At 35.3% G+C, this 22,881-nt stretch overlaps 1 protein-coding gene across 5 annotated transcripts in view; it reads left to right on the forward strand.

Moving 5' to 3' along the window:
• The first annotated feature begins 2,824 nt into the window (after positions 1 to 2,824).
• LOC138696539 (C2 domain-containing protein 3) overlaps positions 2,825 to 22,881 on the forward strand; it is a 43,848-nt gene continuing 23,791 nt past the window's right edge. Inside the window, exons 1-6 of one of the 5 annotated variants that reach the window (XM_069821630.1) lie at positions 2,844 to 2,935; positions 8,768 to 9,471; positions 14,412 to 14,690; positions 14,997 to 15,302; positions 18,857 to 19,419; positions 19,513 to 19,665. In XM_069821630.1, the coding sequence (XP_069677731.1) occupies positions 2,859 to 2,935; positions 8,768 to 9,471; positions 14,412 to 14,690; positions 14,997 to 15,302; positions 18,857 to 19,419; positions 19,513 to 19,665 (2,082 nt within the window). In that variant the 5' untranslated portion in view covers positions 2,844 to 2,858. Of the gene's footprint in view, positions 3,334 to 8,767; positions 9,472 to 14,411; positions 14,691 to 14,996; positions 15,303 to 18,856; positions 19,420 to 19,512; positions 19,666 to 22,881 lie in introns of all 5 variants that reach the window. The other 4 variants (XM_069821629.1, XM_069821631.1, XM_069821633.1 and 1 more) reach the window with 4 other exon arrangements.

The raw sequence follows: 22,881 nt of genomic DNA on the forward strand, positions 1-22,881 counted from the left end.
AACGTACAGCAGAGTCCGTATAGGTCAATTTCTGCCAGATGCGTTTACAATTCACTGTGGGCTAAAGCAAGGAGATGCACTATCACCTTTACTTTTTAACTTTGCTCTAGAGTATGCCATTAGGAAAGTCCAGGATAGCAGAGAGGGTTTGGAATTAAACGGGTTACATCAGCTGCTTATCTATGCGGATGACGTGAATATGTTAGGAGAAAATCCACAAACGATTAGGGAAAACACGGGAATTTTACTTGAAGCAAATAAGAGATACGTAGGTTTGGAAGTAAATCCCGAAAAGACAAAGTATATGATTATGTCGCGTGACGAGAATATTGTACGAAATGGAAATATAAACATTCGAAATTTATCTTTTGAAGAGGTGGAGAAATTCAAATACCTGGGAGCAACAGTAACAAATATAAATGATACTCGGGAGGAAATTAAACACAGAATAAATATGGGAAATGCCTGTTATTATTCGGCTGAGAAGCTTTTATCATCCAGTCTGCTGTCAAAAAATCTGAAAGAATTTATAAAACAGTTATATCATTTATGGTTGTGAAACTTGGACTCTCACTTTGAGAGAGGAACATAGGTTAAGGGTGTTTGAGAATAAGGTGCTTAGGAAAATATTTGGGGCCAAGAGAGATGAAGTTACAGGAGAATGGAGAAAGTTATACTGCACAAATTGTATTCTTCGCCTGACATAATTAGAAACATTAAATCCATACGTTTGAGATGGGCAGGACATGTAGCACGTATGGGCGAATCCAGAAATGCATATAGAGTGTTAGTTGGGAGGACGAAGGGAAAAATACCTTTGGGGTAGCCGAGACGTAGATGGGAGGATAATATTAAAGTGGATTTGAGGGAGGTGGGATATGATGATAGAGACTGGATCATTCTTGCTCAGGATAGGGGCCAATGGCGGGCTTATTTGAGGGCGGCAATGAACTTCCCGGTTGCTTAAAAGCCAGTAAGTAAATAAGTATAGGCCTATTAGTACTGTGGCAACCGTGCTGGAAAGTTCTCGCTGCCTCGGGAGTCGAGCACGCGTCCAGCAGAAGGGAGGGCGCCCGGGAAGGAAGGAGGTGCGAGAGACGAGGCGAGCTCCGTGGGGCGTTGGGGCACGGCGCGGGGAAAGAAAACGTGGGCTTCGGCAAGCGCTTGGGCCGTGGCGGAGAGAAGGGGGAAAAGAAGCGAGAAACAGAAGTCTCCAGAAGCGCAAGCCTCGCGACATCCGCAGAAACTTCGGGAAGCAGTACGTTCCATAAGTGTGATTTAGTAATAAGTAGAAGGAAGAAGAGCCGCAAAGCCAGTTTAGACCTAGATCATATATATAAATATATGATCTAGGGTTTAGATTAGTTCGGACAGCGAGTTCACTTGTGAATCAGCAGCGTCCAGGCGGGAGCAACGCGTCCAGGAGTCTTGGGTTCGTCGAACAGTGCTGAGTAACTGTGGCAGCGTCCAGGCAGAAGCAACGCGTCCGGGAGTCTTGGGTTCGACACGCGAGTTAACGTAACTGTGGCAGCGTCCAGGCGGAAGCAACGCGTCCGGAAGTCTTTGGTTCGACATGAGTGAACTTGAGTAACTGTGGCAGCGTCCATGCGGAAGCAACGTGTCCGGGAGTCTTGGGTTCGGCGTGCAGTGAACTTTATCTGAAAGTCTTGAGTTCGAAGTTCAATGGACTGTCTCTGGAAGTCTTGGGTTCGATATACTGTGAACTTGAGTGAATGGGCTAGAAGAACTAGCCAAGGCAAACGAACTGTGAACTGAGAACTGGCAGTTTTGTTTTGTAAATAGTGCTTTGTGAACATTAGTTGAAATTAGAAGTACATTGTTGTTCTCAATTATCCAAGTGAATTGTCATTGTCGTCTGTGGAGTGCAATAACGAATACTGTGTTGCTGTGTGGAGTGGAATACCCATTGTTGACGGGAGTGTTTAAATTCAGAAATGGAAAGCCATTATTGTTGTGAGTAAAAGTAACATTGTTGTGTTGAATTTAAAGTCACAGTACGTATTTTGTAACTGCTGTCCATGTGAATCATTATCGATAATTATAAATTAAATTTATGTGAAGGAGGTGCTTTGATGGACATCTAGCTTGTGTACCTACTTTCCTGTAAATCTATATACTGTATATACATATACCCTATTTTTAGAAGTGCATGAGATGTACGAACTTCCGTGGAATATACGGCACGAGAACACTTCAATAACGATAATAATAAAAATTGAAATTAAACAAGAGGAAATTATTTCAGAAACTTGTTATGAAACTTTAGGAACAAGGTGTCCAAACATTAATGTAGAAGTGGTTCGTAAAAAAAAAAAATCTTAAAACAGTGTACCTTTAAGCATACAACATCAGCGTGCGTTTTTTGTCGTGTGGAACATGGTTTCAAGTTTAGAGTCTCCGTGTGATCAGTGATCACAAATATGGCATCAAGTTTAGAGAATCAAGCACTTAGTCCACACCTGTGGAGTAACGGTCAGCGCGTCTGGCAGCGAAACCAGGTGGCCCGGGCTCGAATCCCGGTCGGGGCAAGTTACCTGGTTGAGGTTTTTTCCGGGATTTTCCCTCAACCCAATACGAGCAAATGCTGGGTAACTTTCGGTGCTGGACCCCGGACTCATTTCACCGGCATTGTCATCTTCATATCATTCAGACGCTAAATAACCTAGATGTTGATATAGATGTCGTAAAATAACCCAATAAAAAAAATTCAAGCATTTGACCTCTGTAAACTATCCCCTTGTGAAAGAGGCTTATTTGTGAGGAGGGGGGTGGTCTTGATATAAATCCAATCAAAGAGAATAGGTCACAGATCACACATTGTGTGCTCTTTGGAAGCAATGTTTGGCCACAGCCTCCTAGATCTAGGCAATTTCGAAGATTCCACACTTCCACAGTGTATGGAACTGGAACAACGGTATGAAAGTAGGATTCGAATGATTTCATAACATGTATAATATGGGTATTATTTGACGTGCTCTATTTATAATAGTTTAATATTTGGTAACGTAAGACCAGTTTAGTGGCGTAGTTATGGTGCTCTGTAGTAATGTATATGTAGTAATTTCGGTTGATATGTAAGGCAATGTAAAATCTGGTTTCATTATATTAGTGAGTGTTAACTAGACGAAGTAAGATCATTATGAATGAAAGGGAAAATGCTTTAAAATGTCGTTCTTTACCGCCAATGGTTGAAGGTAAAGTGAATGGATATTTAACCATGAAAGTAGATGAAGTAGTTTGGTGCAGAAATGCTCAGATAAATACTGTTGTATTGGTTAAATGGTGGGGTGAAAACAAGGCTGCTGTATTCGGGTAAGCATTTTTGTAAATATAACCTTACACTCTTTGATTTTCTTGTGCATTATTTTATTACCGCTAAGTGAACTTATTTTTTTTAAGTTCAACCATCGGAGCTTATGGTTTACTCTAATGACTTCTCTATAGCCTACAATTTATTTTAGACATTATTGCTTGCAAAATAAGTTTCCTATAACCGTGGAAGTGACCTAGGCCGTACATTCCTAAAAATGATCCATTACTAATGGATATTTCTGTATAAAAGGTAGGAGCTAGGCATGATTTGTTATTCAAGGTACATTATCCACCCGTCACTGTAAACGATTATTGCGCACTTTTATCACTGCCAATGTGGTGCTGTAAACCAATTGTATTCAAGGTAGAGCACCCACCCGCCATTGAACGAATATTGCAAACTTTTACACTGCCAGTGTGGGGCTATAATTCAATTTTCTACACTTTTTTCATAACCACTTTTTTTTTTACATTTATATATAGCCTATATGGAATTATCACTGCAATAACACATTGATTAATGCAAACGAAATGATACTAAACGTGAGGAATTTTACTACAAGTGTGTAGTATTATGTGACAGGGTAGGTTAGATTAGGCCTAACTTAGGTGTTTATTATGTGACAGGCTAGGTTTGATTAGGTGTGTAGTATTATGTGACAGGTTACGTTAGGTTAGATTAGGTATGAAGTTATGTGTGAGAGGTGTTGGCGACAATGAAAATACCTTTATTCGCTCCCTCAAATTACGTCACATTAAGGAAATATGGCGGTTTCCTTCATTCACGCACAATTGGTACTGTATATAAAGTAAGGTATGTATTTGGGGAAGACTGGGTGGGCGTACAGCTCTCCCAGTGATCACATCCAATTTTTATTACTCCATATTATACATAGGCAATTTGCTCTAGTGCCAAGTGCATCTTGAGTAACCTCCACCGATTTGTTTAGGCCTACTTACTTGGCTTCTAGTTGAGTTATACGTACCGACAACAAAGGAAATATTGAAGAGCAATGCCAATTTGGAACCGAAAATAGACTGCTTCGCCCTCAATTTACTTGTAATAAACATACTGTTATCAATCACACAACCTCATGTGGTATTGTGATTGTGTCATGTTTACAACTGAATGGCCGTTGAAGTACATTCCTTCCAGTTATATGTTGCAGCATTGCTTGCATATGAATTAATCATATGGTCCTTAGAAGAATTCCCAGGACCTTAAATAAGTTTATACGGATGGCGGTGCATTCAATTCAAACATTTTCCACTGAATATTTGCCTTCCTTTGATAGCACTTAGCTAATGTTCTTATCATTGCATCAAATATAGATCATAAATTCTTCTGCTATTGGTGTATGATTTTGAGTTTTCTTTGACTCTGGGTAAATAATAAGCATAGAACTGTATTGTAACATATTGTTGTAATTTATAGTAGTTTCATTTCAAATTTAGCGGGTACCTTTACAACATCTTTTGATATGGAATGGAATAGTGTCAGTTCTTTGGCATACAACATGCTACTTTGTTGACCATCCTCACACTTACTCTTTAGAGTTTTATTAAATTGTATCGGTAATGTGGGGGATCAGACATTTTAGACGGGCAGGGCATGTAGCACGTATGGGCGAATCCAGAAATGCATATAGAGTGTTAGTTGGGAGACCGGAGGGAAAAGACCTTTGGGGAGACCGAGCCGTAGATGGTAGGATAATATTAAAATGGATTTAAGGGAGATGGAATATGATGATAGAGAGTAGGTTAATCTTGCACAGGATAGGGACCAATGGCGGGCCTATGTGAGAGTGGCAATGAATCTGTGGGTTCCTTAAAAGCCATTTGTAAGTTAGTAAGTAAGTAATGTGGAGGATCATTTCTTTATCACAGGTAGAACATTTGTATTGTATTTTTTTTACTCGTGCTGTATGACAATTCAGTAAGGACGAAAATAAAAGCTACTACATGATACACACTCTTGACATTAAAATATTTCATCATTTGTCAGTGTTAAAGAAAATCTTTGTCACAGCTTTAAAAATATTCAGTTTTGAAATATTTTTACAGATGAGATCAAAAATGGACATAAAACATGAAGCATGACACTGTATGAAGTTTTAGTGTTTCGTAAAAGAAATTCAAAACAATTTCAAACTGATACAAGAAGAGTTGTACCTTACCATGATCTTCATAAAATAAGAATACGTAATTACATTTACTTGCAACACATGTCATGGGTGGATGTGGTGTGAATTGTTCTATAAATTTATTCTTTCTCATGTAGGCTATGTGCAGAGGTTCACTGAATTCATAGAAAATGCTGTTACAGTACTGATTGGGGTAGAACACGCACAATTTGTTCAAATCTTACATATGGCATATTAGATTCATCAGTTCTGAAAACATTCTCTGATTCACCAGCATGCACATTTTCGCATCACTATCCTCATCTACATTACTGTGGCAGATGGTTGTATATACTCTCTCTCTCCCCCCCCCCCGTCCCTCCCTCCCCCCGCGTGTGTGTGTGTGCGCGCGCGTGTGTGCGTTTTTTTTTTCTTTTTGTTCTCTCCCTCTCCCCTTCCCCCACTTAATACAAGATTATTTTTCGGTCGAAGTTCATGAAATTTTTATAACTTGATTCTGACCAATGGGTATTCTGATTTGAACATGTATGCTTCTTTAACAGTAACACCCTTGTGATGGTTTTGTAGTACTCTTCTCTTGCCAGTTTTAGACTGTTTCAAGGTTTTAACATCTTTGATACCAGAGGCTTGCCGACTGATATCATCTTGAGCATAGAACTCCAGAACTTCAGTATCTTAACAGCCTCTTCATGTAAGGAGCAAATATACTGCTTTGGTTTTTTCTCCTCAAGCACATTTTTTCCTTGGACTGTGAGGAAGGACTTTCATAACTACTTACATTCTTTCCAAGTGCCTGAGGAGTCCTATATGAGCCTAATTAATTTGGAACAGCAACTCAATTGTTCTTGTTTTTTTTTCTGTATTCTCTTTTATCTTTTGCCAGTATTTTCTTTTCTTTTCAGCTTCTTTATACATCTGTTTTCTTTTAATGCACTGTTCAATTCTCTTACTTTTTTCCTCATTTTCTCCCACAGTCTTTTGTCCTGCTCTCTTTCCCTTTCTTTATGAATTTCGTACTTGGTTTCATCTTTGAGTCTCGCATGTAATTTCTGCATCCTATAAGCTTATGTTGTTTTACTCATGTCTGGATAAGATCGAAAATGCAGACTTGAATTGCAGGAAAAGAGATATCATCATCATGGTTTAAACCATATTGGTTTCTTTTGGTGTCAAGCATTTGAAAACAGTTTATTTATTTGACTGGTGTAATATACTAGTTATTTTGAGCGCTTTCTGTATATTCTCACTTCTTTTTCGATCATAAAGGCTGTAGCCCGCCACATTATTTAGAAACATCTCAGCAAGGAGATGCCTCTATAAAATCTGTTACAGGTGGGACATACAATAATTGTGATAAATCTCAAGAACCTCTTAGTGTACTAATCTGAAACACTGGATTCATAATGTTAATAAGGACATTTTACTTTAAAGAGAAGCTTTACACAGTAATACTAACTTTCAGTATAAAAATCCATCTCAGACCTGCAAATTTCCACTGCTTTTTTCAGACCCAAATTTCTAGATAAATGATTAACTATTATCCACATATCTTCTTTCACGGATAACTTCAGTGCTTTTTCTTGCTAAATCTTTAAAATTGAATGTAATATAACATATTTTCAAATTATGGGATTAGGATCAGTTTGCCATGCAGTGGCCCGGTTATAGCTGTTAAAGAAATAGCTATGAAAAGAAATAGCTATGATTGTCACTCTAATAAGGTCTGTCTATGTGAACTTATAAAGTCATTTGTTACAGAGTAGGAATATCATAAGAAAAAAAGAAAGTAGATCGGTGCTGGTGCCAGTGATTATTATTATTATTATTATTATTATTATTATTATTATTATTATTATCATTAGCAGATTTATTGACTTTCGCATATGTTGTTGTTTCCTAATGCCAGGCATTTGACAATAAAGTCATTTGACCTCTTGCACTCCAATATTTTTCAAAGATAACTTTCGCATATATGTATATGCATAAATTCACAAGTTTATTAGAATATGTGAAGTGAATTTACGGTCATTTTTTTAGTGTCCAAAGGAAATGATCAGTTTAAGAGTATGACATTGCTAATATGGAATGTGCAGGAGCTCTTGCAAAATTATGTTTTCCAGACCTTGTCTTTAGTGTCCTAAGTTACTTCTTATCCTATGAAACTGACGTCTCTATGCAATCTGTCTTAATTATTATCTCACATCTTGCTTTGATTATATTAGTTCAGCACTATTACAATGCATCCACCGCTTTGGAGTATTGGTTATTATGTTTGACCTGAAACAGGTGAGCCTGGATTCAAATTCTGGTTGGGGCAAGTTACCTTGTTAAGGTTTTTTCAGGGATTTTCTTTCAACCCATTCAGAGCAAATCATCACTGTGCCTCCAAAATCTGCTGTGTGTTTTTAAAAGATTTTGCGGGAGAAAGAAAAAGTCATTGTCACTTTTAATTCCCTTGATTTTCAAAGGTATTTCTGGTATAATTTCATAATTTTTCTTGAAAATCAAGGAATTAAAAGTGACAGTGCCTTTTTCTTTCTCCTGCAAAATCTTTTTAAAAACACATAGCAGATTTTGGAGGTGCAGTGACGAAATGCTGTGTAACTTTCGGTGCTGGACTCATTTCGTGACATTATCACCTTCATTTCACTCAGACACTTGATAACCATCGCAGTTGATAACATATCTCAAAATAAACCATAAAAAATATATCATAATGCCTGTAATGTTTAATGTAAAATAAAACAACGTAGGTCATGTGGCCCCATACAGTGATTATATATTTACATTTAAATTGTGGGTTTTGCTGAAAGTTTGCCTGAGGTTGCGGGTTCGATCCCAGTCCAGGTCGATGGCATTTAAGTGTGCTTAAATGCGGCAGGCTAATGTCAGTAGATTTGCTGGCATGTAAAAGAACTCCTACGGGACAAAATTCCGGCACACTGGCAACACTGATATAACCTCGACAATTGCGAGCATCGTTAAATAAACCATAATTTAAAACTTAAAAATTTTTTAAGTTTGCTACTATTTCTAGATTAGCCTAGATGAAGTTACATTGTCAACCAATCTTAGTGACCTACTGACCAAGGGATTATAATTTTCATTTTTTTATTTGCATGACAAGTGTGCACATATAGTTCTGTGGAAGAATTAATTGAGCTCTATGATTAAGTTACACCTTTTAGTTGAATATTTCTGAAGTAGGACTACAGTCTTATCATTGTTTAGAAGTTGTGACACCTTGTGGTTTTTGTAACAGTGTGCTCAGAATTGCCTTGTAATTTCAGGCCCTTGAACGTGAAAACAGGCACAAGTGGAACTGTAAAAAATACAACCGTGTCATATGCTATAAAAACAAGTATCAACCTATTTGAAGAATATCTGAAGGACTGTGAAGGATTGGAGCTTTCTGTTGTGAATCATCAATTACATTCTGTAGTGGGTCATGTGTTTATTCGAGATGTATTGTCATTAGTTCGAAAAAATATATATCAGTGTTATTTTCCTATTTTAAATAGTTTCGGAAACAGGATTGGTGATCTCCATGTTGGATTCAGTTTACAGTCATCCCATCATCAAATCAGTCCTTGTGTTATGATTCACAATAAATCAAGAGAGAAGAAAGTTTCCGAGCCGTCAAGGCAGAAGGCTGTAGAGAATGAAAGCAGTAGTTTGAAAACCCGAAATAAGGCTCCAAAACATTATCCTGAATATCGTACCATTCCGTCCAGTTATTCATTGCCAAACTTGTATAAGAGTAAAGATAGTGATTTTATAGTTCCGGACTCTATAATCTCAGATCTTTTGATACAAGGACAGAAACTTCGTGATGCAATGGTGAAATCCGTGCTTGAAGATGGTGGGTTGGAGTTAGTAGAAAAAGATATCAGTGATCCTGCAACTGAGAGTCCGTCCGTTGAGCCTTTAGGCATTTGGAATAAAAATGATAAAGAAACTACTGACGAAGCCAAGGTCATGGAATTTCTCTTGGGTAAGAAATTTATTGTACATACATTGTTATCTTCGTCTGAACTCTAAACTGATATTTGAGTCTAACTATAGGAGACAGTTATTTGTAAGAAGAGAGAATTAGTATTACATATGGGAAACTATGTGAAATAACTTAATACACTGCTGCATTGATGTACATGTTACAAAGGAAGAAACGAGAGTTTTTAAAATAAAAGCACAGAATGTAAATTCTTTAAGAAGGTTAATCAAAGAATATGACATAGTATATACAGTTTTTTCATCTTACTTTTAAGGAGGTAAATTTTTGTGAGACTATTGTATGATATCGGATAGTATACAATATTAAAGGTTTTGTCCAAATAATCCTTAGAGCAAATGACTTCCTTAAATCTCCAAGAGTATGAATGTTCTGGTAACTTAGTGCTAGAGCATTGACTTGTCATTCTGTGGACATGGTTTCTATCCTTGAGAGTGACTAGAATAAGGTTTATGTTTTACAAGATGAGATGAGTATTTTTCCCAGGATTCTCCCATTTCTCACAACTTAGAGAATTTTCATTCACCATTACCCTAAACTTATCTTTTTCTATATATATATATAATTCCATATCATCTAAAAACCATATGGAACAGAGATGCATACAAATTTTGGTGATACTGGATGCCATTTTGCTGCTTTCTCTAAAATATTAATGAAACATTGATTATATATTGATGTCAGAGACACCTATTAAGGAAGATTTTCTGGAATATTGGGATGTGTCAGTCATCAAGGACACCTGGTTTTTGAGATACACTAACATATGGGAATGCTGGAATGTCTGGTGATAGATAGGAATCTTTCTGAGCTAACTCTATATTATCTTCAGGGCAGCAAAACTCGCCAGCAAAAGGATACTAAATGTCCATCTGTGCTCATGCAGACGCTGATTAAAATAACAAGTAACAAATTGCCTCAGTAGCTCTGTTGGAAAGGCAGTGGCTTATGATGGCTGCAGACTCGAATTCAAATCTCGATGGTGACAAAATCATATTTGTGGTGGACAAAGCCAAGATTTGTGAGGGGTTTTTTTGTTCTCCCTAACTCTCCAACGTTCTGACATCACTTTCCATTTCAATATTCTGCATCATTTCAAAAGTATCTACTCAAAATAGTGTGGCTGGATGATGTATTGTGACTGGCATATAGTTGGTATCAGTCTTAAGCACACATTAGAACAGTTCACAGTGTGATGCACACTGCAGCCCATTCTGCCCCAACACAATGTGCAACAGCAGGGTGAAATTGTGCACACAGTTTAAGCAATTGGATGCATCTGGACATTCTTCTGATCCTGTCAATTCACAAAATGTGGTGGTTTGTTTTTATGGATTGTGTCACAATCTTTCAAGTAATTCAGAACATTCATCATATGATATTCTAAAATATCAGAAAAAAATGTTTTTCATCTTTAAGCAAATCTTGAAAAAGAGTTAGGTCTATAGATTTCCCCAAATATCTTTCTTTTCAAACAGATATCATGACACCATGTACTATGCTTTCGTTTTTTAAATCCTTTTTGTTCCATTTCCTCGTCAAACAACATTGACATAAATCAAATTCTTCATTCAGACTATCCATTTTAAACATGGTGCAGTCGCAGATGATATGGGTCAAAAGCTGAAAGGAAATCTTGTGTCACTTCATTTTTGCAATGCACCCTGACAATAGTGTGCGCGAACCTTCAGAATGCATAGTACATTCTTGAGAAGTACAAGAATGCTCTAGTGTGGCTTCACCAGACCTTGAGCCTACATCAACAGGGAACACCATGTAGCTGACTCACAATATCTACAAGAAAGCAACCATTCAGACTCCAACAATTATTTCCACTTTCAACATAAAGGAATGGTAAGACAATTAGTCTTGGGCTGCAATGCTAGCCTTCAGGTATACACACATACACAGTTTACCCTCTAGGGTGAACTGTAAGTAATGTCATTAATTTCAGGGAGTTATTCTTTGAAATATTTCAAACAAAAAAGTTAAATACAATTTTGCTCTTTTTTGCTTCCTTTTCGAGATACAGATTGTTTTATATGAAAAGATTTCACAGTGTATTTTGGAAAAGTCATTGATTTAATTCCCAATATGTTAAGTGAATTTAAGAGAGCAGTGTATTATGATAATAAATTATTGAAAGAATTTTAGTTTTTTCCTCTAAATGTTGCAGAAATTTGATCTGAAGAAATACTACCATTTTAAAATTCCTTTTCAGAACGAAATGTTACATTTGTTTGGATCAACTTTCTCCACATCTGAAGGAAAAAAATAAACTTCTTTCAGTCGTTTATTATCATAACACACTGCTCTCTTAAATTGACTGAGCATATTGAGAATTAAATCAATGGTTTTCCTAAAACACACTATGAAATGTTTAATATAAAATAATTTTTAACTCGAAAAGGAAGCTAAAACGAGCAAAATTGTATTAAACATATTTTTTTAAATATCTCGAAGAATAATACCCTGAAATTAATGACATTACTTACGATTCATCCTATATATAAATTATTTACGTTTTCTCATATAGTATTATCAACAGAAAATGTAAGGACATTAAATATTCTATGAATGTAGAAATACTGTAAAGAAAACCATTTCATATGAATCAGAGGAGATAGAGACTGGCATACTATTGGAATTCAGTAAAATTATTTTAAAATGTAATTTCATTTCTAAGATTGCTGATGTATAAAACTAGGTTTTGATGTAGTGTTCATTCAGGCATATGCATGTAACATTTTCTTACGATCTTTTTGAAGGATTTTGTTCCAGTTATAATTTTCAAAATATTTTATAAAGGCTGTATGCAAACTAAATTTGATAAAATAATGAATACTGATCATAGGTAGGAAGTTCGTACCAAAACAGTAGATTTCAGTTGAGCACAGTGAGGAGTATAGATGTCACCCACACCTCACCCTGCTTCCACTCACTACAGACAATACACAGTTCACATACACAATGCATAGTATCAGTCTGCGGAACTGGATACAGTCGTGAATAGTTTGAAGAATATTGTTATTTTATATTAACAGTTTAGGTTTTGAACGAAGTGAGCTATCCTGTTATTATTATATTATTTACTTAATGTTAATATTATGCACGATTCCAAAAAAAGTAAACTCATTTGTTATTAAATAATTATGCAAACAGGAGTGTATAACACATTAATTTTTTCCCGGATTATTCTTCGTTAAATGTTGGTTGAAACACAAGTTTATTTGCCAGGCGTCAATACTTGTATGTTTTGCTGGTCTGTTGCCAGCTTGTGGTGGTGTGCTACTATGCATTCGGTTGTGTTACAGTCAAATTCATCATCAGAATTACAATACGAACTTCCTAGCTGTTATTACAATAAAGATTAAACATTTTCGTGAAAACAATTATGGGTTTAATATTATGTGCCATATACGAGATACACTATTAGATTCACGAAATTGATGTTCACCTGATGATAGTAAGAAATACTGTATCATATTTATATTTGCTCCAATAACATCTTGTGATGTAGAACGAATATTTTCAGAGTACACATATTTTTTTCTCAACATAAAAGGAGTATTTCTTTTGATAAAATGAAAATTTTCATTGTGTGTTATAATGAGGCTAGAATCATAATTGTATACTTTGTTATTTTTGTATGTATGGCTAAATTACTTTATATTGGGAGTTACGAAGTTTATAATTACAAATTATTGTTTTTTATATTATTCGTTTATTCTTTTCTTGTTCTAAGACCATGGACGATTGGAGCACAAATTTGGTTACCACCTGGCTGTACATGTTTGTCATTCTGGTTCACTGACATTGAGAGTTGTGCTACTATTTTTCATTTAGTAGAGATATGGTTCAACCTCACACAACTTAATAGCTTCGATACCAACTTCCTAGCTCTCACTTATACAACACTAGTGTTCTATATGAAGACTTAAGACAACTGGGTAGCTCAATTGATAGAGCATTTGGCTAAAGAGTGAAAAGACCCAACATTTAATCTGAACAGTTTTCTTGTCTCTTTCTCGTCCTTACCCGAGGAATGATTGAGAGTAATAAGAGTATAACAGTAATTTGTCCTTAAGCAGGTCTTAGTTCAGAACATTAATTTGTTTTCTTAGAACGTGCTCAAATTTAACAATTCAACAGAAGCTATATAGAACTTGGAAATATTTATAGGCATACAGTTCAAAGTTATATATAATCAAACATTTAAATATTCGGAATTTATTTCTTAATTTGAAAATGCTTTCAAATTGAAGTTACATTTTTAATGTTACCTACAAAATATACTATGATAGATTTCTGATTATAAAATTTATTTTAGTATAGGTTCTGTATAATTTGACCAAAGTTAAAGACCCAATAGAAGATTTCAATTTCTAGAAATTGAAAGCGAAGGCTTATGTCTGTATAGTAATAATAATAAAAAGAAATTTGTGACTGACCTTGCTGAAAATTTCATGCTAACAAGATGTAAATTATATTTTATTACATTTTCTGAGTATTCTTATGTTAGAAAAATAATTTAACTCATTTTAAATTTGTAATTATACTTTTTTTTTATTTTATGTTTGCTTTAATTGCTAAGTCATATCGTGAATGATACTTTGTTAATGCATTTGGTTTTCGTTCTGGTGATATCAACTGGCAGTTGTGTACATCTATGGATTCAGATCTCGTGAATCAATATTTGTATCTTGGGGGCCAATCCAGCATTTTATTTGTAAAATAACTATCTAGTTATTTATGGTTAAGAAAACACTAAAAACCCAATCAGATTAGCCGAACCTGGGACCTCCTGAATGCAAGTCTATTTTTTTACCACTGAGTCACCTCCCTTGATATATACAATATTAATTTCATTATGTGCAAAAATATGCTGAAGTGAATCATCTAAATATTTTTATATCCCATAGGTAAGAGTATGACTCCTCAAGATGAAGATGATGTTGTGGCAAGATTAAAGAACTTATCACCAGTTGCTAGTTTGTTGGAAATGGCTGAAGATCTGGCCATGGATGAGAAATTTGTGAAGGATCAACATGAGGCTGAAAGCAGAATCAGGAAGATGGAAGCTGAAGAGGAGTCCTCATGTCAATTTTCAGGAGCAAAGGCTAGGAAAAGCAGAAATGGAGAGGAGCATGATATTCAAAATGCTGCCAGTATAAAAGATGGTGCAGAGTCTTTACAGCCAGGTACAAGTGTTTAATAGCTATATATGTATAATCATGAAAAAAAAAAAACTATGTTTGAAACTTTTCAAGTATTATGATGAAAATTTGAACTGTTGTAAAAAATTATGAATGTCACCCCTTTTCTCCCTATTTAATTTGCAAATTTGCTACAACATGCTTGATTTTTACTAGTACAGTAAAAGTTAAAAGTGTAATAATATGATAATTTTATCATCCTCTTTTACTACATTTATTCCTTCAGTTGTAAGGAAATAAGTAATTTTTTTAATATATAATTTCCGGTTATACCTTTTGTTTCATTTGCAGCTCCTATTTATCATGATGACTTAATAATGCAATACATTAACAGCCTTCGAATTACAATCCATAGCTTATATCTGAATAAGATAGGTACCAAAAACCAAAGTCATATACAGTCACAGATGAAAGGCAGTACAGTTCATTTGCTACATGAAGTTCCCAAGAGATGTAGCACTGCCTATTTTGTGGAATATGAACTGCCATATCAACTTGATCCATCTGTGAAAGGAAAGAAAAAGCAAATCAAGAAAAACAGTAAGCCATGGCATAATACTGTAAAAAGATTCTGCTCCAATAAGCAAATTGGTCCAGGTAAGTAGATTTTTTTAAGTAAGGAGAAAATATAGAAAGTGAAGGTCAAGTGATTACAGAAGAAAGCGAGACTTACAATATATTATTGCTTAAGGTGCAAATGCTCATATCCCTCAAAATCAAAATTTTACAGGAAAATGAAAAAATTGTTTTGTGCGAGATCATGTGTATTTGCTTGGTTTCTGCACAAAACCAATCCGTGGAAAGTCTAAAATTCCACATTCAGTATTCCCAACCTAACACACATAACAATTTCCCTCTTCTTACCGCTTAAGTGACATATTGATTTTACTGCTTTAGGCTTTTAACATATTTTTAGAGACGTTCAATATAGTAATAATTATAAATTGGAAACTTACCACTGCAATTTCACCTAAATTGCACTGTTAATTATAGTTTTTAAATATTTGCAAAAATTAAGTAAACTCTACAACTCCACTAAAGTTACTGCATTCGTGATGCAAGTAACATTAAGGAAGCCATGAAAAAATCAACAAGATTCCAGACTCATCATAGACTGGGGGAAAAAAAAGACAGACTTATATCACGGCCTGCTGGAGTATAGTAAACACAGAAAACATTTTAAAGCAACAATGTTGAAGATAGATGTTTTTGTTTTGCAAATTTGCCGTCATTGAACAGAAACCAAGATGGAGATTTCATTGCAACTAATTAGAAATTCCTCTTTAAGGTATGTAACAAACGATCTTGGCACAAAATAATGTACGATACACGAGCGGTATGTTTTCTTTCAATTCTCGGAAATTAAAAAAACTCAACTACGTTTCTCTTTTTCAAACTTTTCCTCGAACATGAAAACTTCACCATACTGCTCTTGTAACGCATATTACTATTTTGTCACCGTTAATTCCTGGCTTACATGGTATTGAAATTTTTCTTCTCTGCAATTAATATTAAAATGTGATTTACGAGACTTTGAAGGTAGATGTGCATTACTTAGATGAATTAAACGGTACCAGAAACTTAGTTTCGAAAATTTTTAAATTTACAACCTTAAGCGACGATATGTTTGCTTGTGGCTAATGGTTGAGATGAAAAAAAAAATTAATTATGCTTGTTGTTTAGTCAACTGTCCAAAGACAGGCCTGAACTTCACAACATATTAAACAGAAGAGAGAGAGAGAGAGAGAGAGAGAGAGAGAGAGAGAGAGAGAGTGCGTGCGTGCGTGCGTGCGTGTGTGTGTGTTTTTTTTTTTTTTTTTTGAGTGATTTGGGTTCTGTATATTGCAGATAGATAGCAAGACTGTGACCCATTTTCATGTTGCATACCACTTCGGCAGGCTACACATTATTAAACAGAAGTGCTTAAATTAATTAAGGTACCATAAATACCAAAATATTGCAATAACATAACAAGACAGTGTTCGTTATTTGTAATATTATAACTCATTAGAGGAAATGATACTAAAGGATATGTTACTGGAGCTAAATGACAGCTGTGAGCAGTATAGAATGAAGATAAATGCAATTAAGACGAAGAGCATGGTCATAGGAAGAAAATTAGGAATATATGGCCATTAGATAAACACCACTTGTATGTAAACTGGTAGAAAAATGAAAATCCAATGTACTATTCCCAGCAGACTGTCGTGATGTGACTTTGCAGTTCAAACATATATAAATACATCAAAAGTAAAATAAATAAATAAATTATCTGTAAATATATTTTCTGTATTCCTGTACTTAATATGTGAAGAAGAATTTATAGTGTGCCTGTGTTTTCTTACTTTTAAATGGCACTTTCATTGTCTGCAATAAAATTATTGTGCTGTAAACTATCATCATGCAGTCATGTGGTTCAATGCATGTGATCTTATGTGCTTTTTGTTTCGTTCATGCACAGACTGTCTGAATTTTCTAACAAAGATTATTCTCTGTAGGATAGCTAAGACTTTGACACCTGAAAAATTTAATGCAAAACTGTCTGTGCACTTTTTGGGCAGAAATAGTGAGTACATGAGAAGCAAAAAGATTGCTGTTATGTAGTAAACTGAGAAATAACCATTTCAATCACACATTCACCACAAAAGAAGTCGACCTGGATGATAGAGTGCTGGCCTTCTGTTCCCAAGGTTGCGGGTTCGATTCCGGCTAAGGTTGATGGCATTTAAGTGTACACTGGCGACGCTGATACAACCTCAGCAGTTGCAAGCGTTATTTAATAAAACATAATTTACAATTACACAAAAGGAATTCTCACTCATACTGACTCTCAGATTAAGTAGGAAATGTAACTTCCTTCCATAGGAACTGGGCGAGTCAATTGCTTTATGTTTGTCCTGTGTTACCTTATTATCCCAGACTTTGATCTCAACCATTGTACACGAGATGCATTAGGGAACTCGTAACACAGCTGTGAGAGTGACGCTTAGCAGTAAGGAAATAATATGGGTGCCCTGAATTTAATCTCATTATCTAGACTTAAATATTTATTTATTTCATCACTACTACAGAACTTGTTTAAATTACAGTAAGATATATGATTATAACTATAACATGCAACTAGAGGTTAACATATTATCATGAAACTATTGCTATACAGTGAAAGTTCTTCTTACGGACACCCCCCAAGATACAGACGCTCCTCATATATGGACCAATTTTTATGTCCTAACTGAAATAATATAGAAATAATGATAAATTCAACTCTTGTTTCCTGACACTATCAGACACTGACATGGACAGCTGTTTGACAGTTCTAAAGCTTGCTTTACCTCCTGACTAAGGACAGAACTTGGATTTCAAGACCCACTGTGTTACAAAAATGGAAAATTTGGTTTTGAGGACTGCACAAAAATTCCTTAACATGGAAGAAGACAATACAGTTAGCTGGAAGTGGGTGAAATTTCTTAACATGAAAGAAGACTAACATGTACATGGTGTACAAAGGTCTTGTAGGCTATTGCTAGCCGAGCCGGCTACCCCTTGTTTTGCTGGAAGTGGGTGTATAAACAAATTCATAAAATTTTATTTAAAGCATGAAGGGATATACTATAGTTTACTTACTTATGGGCTTTTAAGGAACACAGAGGTTCATTGCCGCCTTAAAACAAGCCCGCTATCGGTCCCTGTCCTGTGCAAGATTAATCCAGTCTCTACCATCATATCCACCTCCCTCAAATTCATTTTTTATATTATCCTCCCATCTACGTCTCGGATCTCCCCAAAGGTCTTTTTCCCTCTGGCCTCTCAACTGACACTATATGCATTTATGGATTCGCCCATACATGCTACAAGCCCTGGGATATATAATGGATATTATAAATTTTTTGTTAGACTGGGGAGCCTTCCTCCCAATAAAAGACACTTCCCAGATGCGGACAGATTGTTACGTCCCTTCAATGTCCGTAAATGAGAGGTTTCACTGTACATATATATATATATATATATATATATATATATATATATATATATATATATATATATTGTTCTTTGTAACATAAGATACACATTTAAATACTTAAGCATAATAAAGTACGAATCAGCTCTAATATTGTGGGAATGTTGTTTAATTTTTACTTTTCTTTTCACAGAGATTTATTTTGAACAGACTTCAATACACATGTTACCTATTACGAAGACTCCACTATACAGTCTTCTAAATAATGTTAACATTATGTTCAGAATATATTCTCGCCAATTGCATCAGAAGATTCCTCTTCAGATTGGTGAAGCAGAATTCAAACTGGCTAAAATTTTGAAATCTGAAACACTCGGCTGTTGTGAACATATAGAGTTTTTTTGCATGGCAACAATTCCTGAACATCAGTTATGTGAAGGAGTTTTGAAAGTTTCAGTAGATTTGGGATTAGAAGGAAAACATTTTGGCCACAATTTTCTGTCACTACTAAAGCCTTACTGTTATGTTAAAGCCGAAGATATAAATGAACCTAATAATGGTGCCAGTGTGAAACGTGTGGCAGTGTCCGTGGCACAGAAAGCATTATCTACAACTGATGCTTCCCACAGAGTACAGAATAGTACAAAAAAGTTGAGCAGTAAAGTAAATAAGAGACAAACAGTTCACAAGACTGAGCATCCAAGGCCTCATTCACAAGATGTGTGTAGTTCAACATCTGATTCTGAATCAAATAAGGTACATACTTCTTTACTTCACTGTGTTGAGCATCACTTTTGTTTGTGCTGTTACTGGAACATTAATTTATAATAATAATGTTTGATTTTACAGCCAGTTCTTCTTCATAGTTTATTGCATATATCAGATGGTCGAGATTTTGAGACTGTAAATTCTTATCTACTCTGTCGGGCATTTTGGAAAGATGACATAATCACTAGTGACATCTGTTGGGACACTGGAAACCCTCATTACAACTTTCATCAGGTATTGTAAAACATTTTTTTTCAGTTAACATGTCCTGCTTGTCTAAAGTCTGAAAATTTGTATGAATGCAAGTGTGATTGCAAGTGTGCTGGGTTATAAACTTATAAATTAACTATTCTTCAAAATGTTCAATAAAATATATCAGAACTGTCACTGGGCAGAAACCTGAACACACATTTCATCATCACAATGTTGACATGTAATGCCGTCAGTTAGCACAGCCAGAAAGCACAAAGAGATGCGGGAGAATTAACAATTAAAAAGTAACAGCCATATGATTCTAAAGATCATCTAGATTTTAATATTTTATTTGGACAGTTATCACTACTATATCGAATAAAATTAAAATCACTACATTACTGAATTACAGTACACTACATAACAATTCTTGTACTGTTTGTACTTATTTTTCAGTGTTCTTACATGAGGCATTCTACATCAAATCGAACAGGCTTATGACTTTGATGTTTCGAAACAGTTCGACAATTTTTTTGTGTATTTACTTACTTACAAATAATTTTCAGAGAACCTGGAGGTGCATTGCTGCTCTTACATAAGCCCACCATCAGTTCCTATCTTGAGCAAGATTAATCCAGTCCCTGCCATCATATCCCACCTCCCTCAAATCCATTTTAGTATTGTCCTCCCATCTACGTCTCTGCTTCCCTAAAAGTCTTTTTCCCCTCTAGCTTCCCAACTAACACACTATATGCATATCTGGATTCGTCCACATATGCTACATGTCCTGTCCATCTCAAACGTTTGAATTTAATGTTCCTAATTATATCAGGTAAAGAATATAGTGCGTGCAGTTCTGCTTTGTATAACTTTCTCCATTCTCCTGTAACTTCATCCCTCTTAGCCCCAAATATTTTCCTAAGCATATTATTCTAAAAAACACCTTTAGCCTCTGTTCCTCTCCTCTCACAGTGAGAGTACATGTTTCACAACCATACAGAACAACCGGTAATATAACTGTTTTTGAGTCTAACCTTTAGGGGCACTGTACAAATTGTGGAAGAGGAGGGAAGCAGTGTTGCCACGACCTACTCACGAAACTCAGGAGAATATTATCGAAAAAAAAAACAGGAGATTGCAGTAGATTAATTAAACATGGATTTCCTCTTTGTATTATAATATTAATTAAAATACACTGTACTGTAAGAAAGATGATACTGTTGTATTACTATATAGCACATCCCTAACCAATGAAATGGAACAATTTTGCTAAATATAATTACTGTCATCTCTACTCAGTGTACGTAACTAAGTCATGCAATATTGTTTTTACACAGTAATGTCTTATTGACAATGTTTCGCATTAAAATGTATTAATCAGGAATTTTTCGTGTATTCACAAAAGATTTTCGATAGAACGAGATTTATTTTAAAGGTGATATTAAATGCAGTACTGCATTAGCTGCTACTATAACAGACGAAAAATTATCCCCTTTCTTGCTTTTACATAACTATCCTTTAAACTAACTGTTCATCATTTTCCCACTCTGATTTATAATATTCTGAGAATATTTTACTTTTCTTTCTTGCTGGGACACTTTCACTCATTTTGAAAGATCACTATGCAAGATATGTAACACAAAAATGCCTTACCTACACTTCACACTTTCACTGTTTCACGTGCACACAATCAGAAACAAACTTCACTACTGAATAAGTTTCGTTCCTCCTCTGTTCCCCGAGTCCCCAAAACAATAATGAAATAACTTAATTCTGTCGTCGATTTGCAATAGGGGACACGTCCAAAATAACGAAGTGTTGGAAAATTGAAACAAAAAAATCATAACAGACTTAAAATATTAAAATGTTCATGGATCCTGAATGTATTTACCAATCCATAGTGATCTGATTAGAAAAAAATATATGAACATTTTAATTTAACTTATAGTTTTTGCGATTTTCCAACACTTTGCTATTTTCGACATGTCTTCTTTTGCAAATTGACGACAGTTATCACATGCTTACGTTGCATGAAGATTTTTTTAGAGAGAGAGGGAGGGAGAGAGAGAGAGAGAGAGAGAGCGCAGGGGGTATGATCTTTTCCTGGTAAGGTTTGAAACATTTGTTCTCTGTCATTCTTTAATTATGCTTAGACTATAAAGGGGATTGGAGAGACCCATAACTCTGAGCCATGTGTATAAAACAATATCTGCTGTGTGCTGATATCACAATCCGCCGCTGGACTCTAGGCGAGAGGCAACTCCTTGCTTCTTGTAAGCATCATTGTGGCAACGCATTATGAGCAGGGAGAAAAATGAAAACATTGACTTGTGTATAAGATTAAAAAGTAAGACATGGTGACATAATATAGGAATGCATGCTAAAGTAATGAGTTGAAAATCCGGGCATAGAACTAGGTGACTGCAGCATGCCAAAAAAAGGCAGGAGAAATTCGGACTTTTGACAAAAAAATCAGTAGAGCAGTAGATTCAATGGAAAAACAGGAAATCTCCTGCTAAATCAGTAGGTATGGCAACACTGGAGGGAAGGGGTGAAATTCATAAAATAATACAATCATTTGAAGGTATGAAATCAAACTGAATTTTGCTGTATAAAATTGATATGCCAACCCGTATTCTGTCCCTTTGATTGTTTTATTATATATTGTTAACTTTTTCGTAACCCTTGGTCAATACTATTACATTGGTACGAAAGTTTTTCCTCCTGATTTTTTCCTCAGAAACCTTAATTGCTAGTCTTATGACATTTAAGTGAAGTATTTCCACATCTTTCCTAAACATCCTGTTATTTTTGTATGAAGTCTTCGTTATTTTGTACGCACCTACGCCATCTGTGAACAAGGCAATGTATTCCATCTCAGTAAAAATCCTTATTACAAGTCTGAAGATCATCACGAACACTTTGTTTCAGCTCATAATGATGTATCTAAGATTTGTCTCCTATAACGATGTGTGACAGAAAAATATCTTCCTCATTTACGTATTGCTTCAGAATCTCTGAATAGATGTCTTTCTGGTCCTGTTTTTGCTCAGCATCTGCATTTTTGGTACCCACGACAGTAAATCTTTCTGTAACCAAACTCCTTAATGATGGCTATCAAAGTTGGATTTTCGATGCCTACATACTAAATGTCATAGTTCACTTGTTGTGAGTTGTTCTTTGATGAGTGAGTCGATTTGACTCTCTTCGCATTCTGTCACTGCATTGCTGGCTGGCTGCTTTGAGACTTATCAACTA

Source organism: Periplaneta americana, chromosome 3, assembly GCF_040183065.1.
Source record: "Periplaneta americana isolate PAMFEO1 chromosome 3, P.americana_PAMFEO1_priV1, whole genome shotgun sequence".
Classification (NCBI taxonomy): Eukaryota; Metazoa; Arthropoda; class Insecta; order Blattodea; family Blattidae; genus Periplaneta; species Periplaneta americana.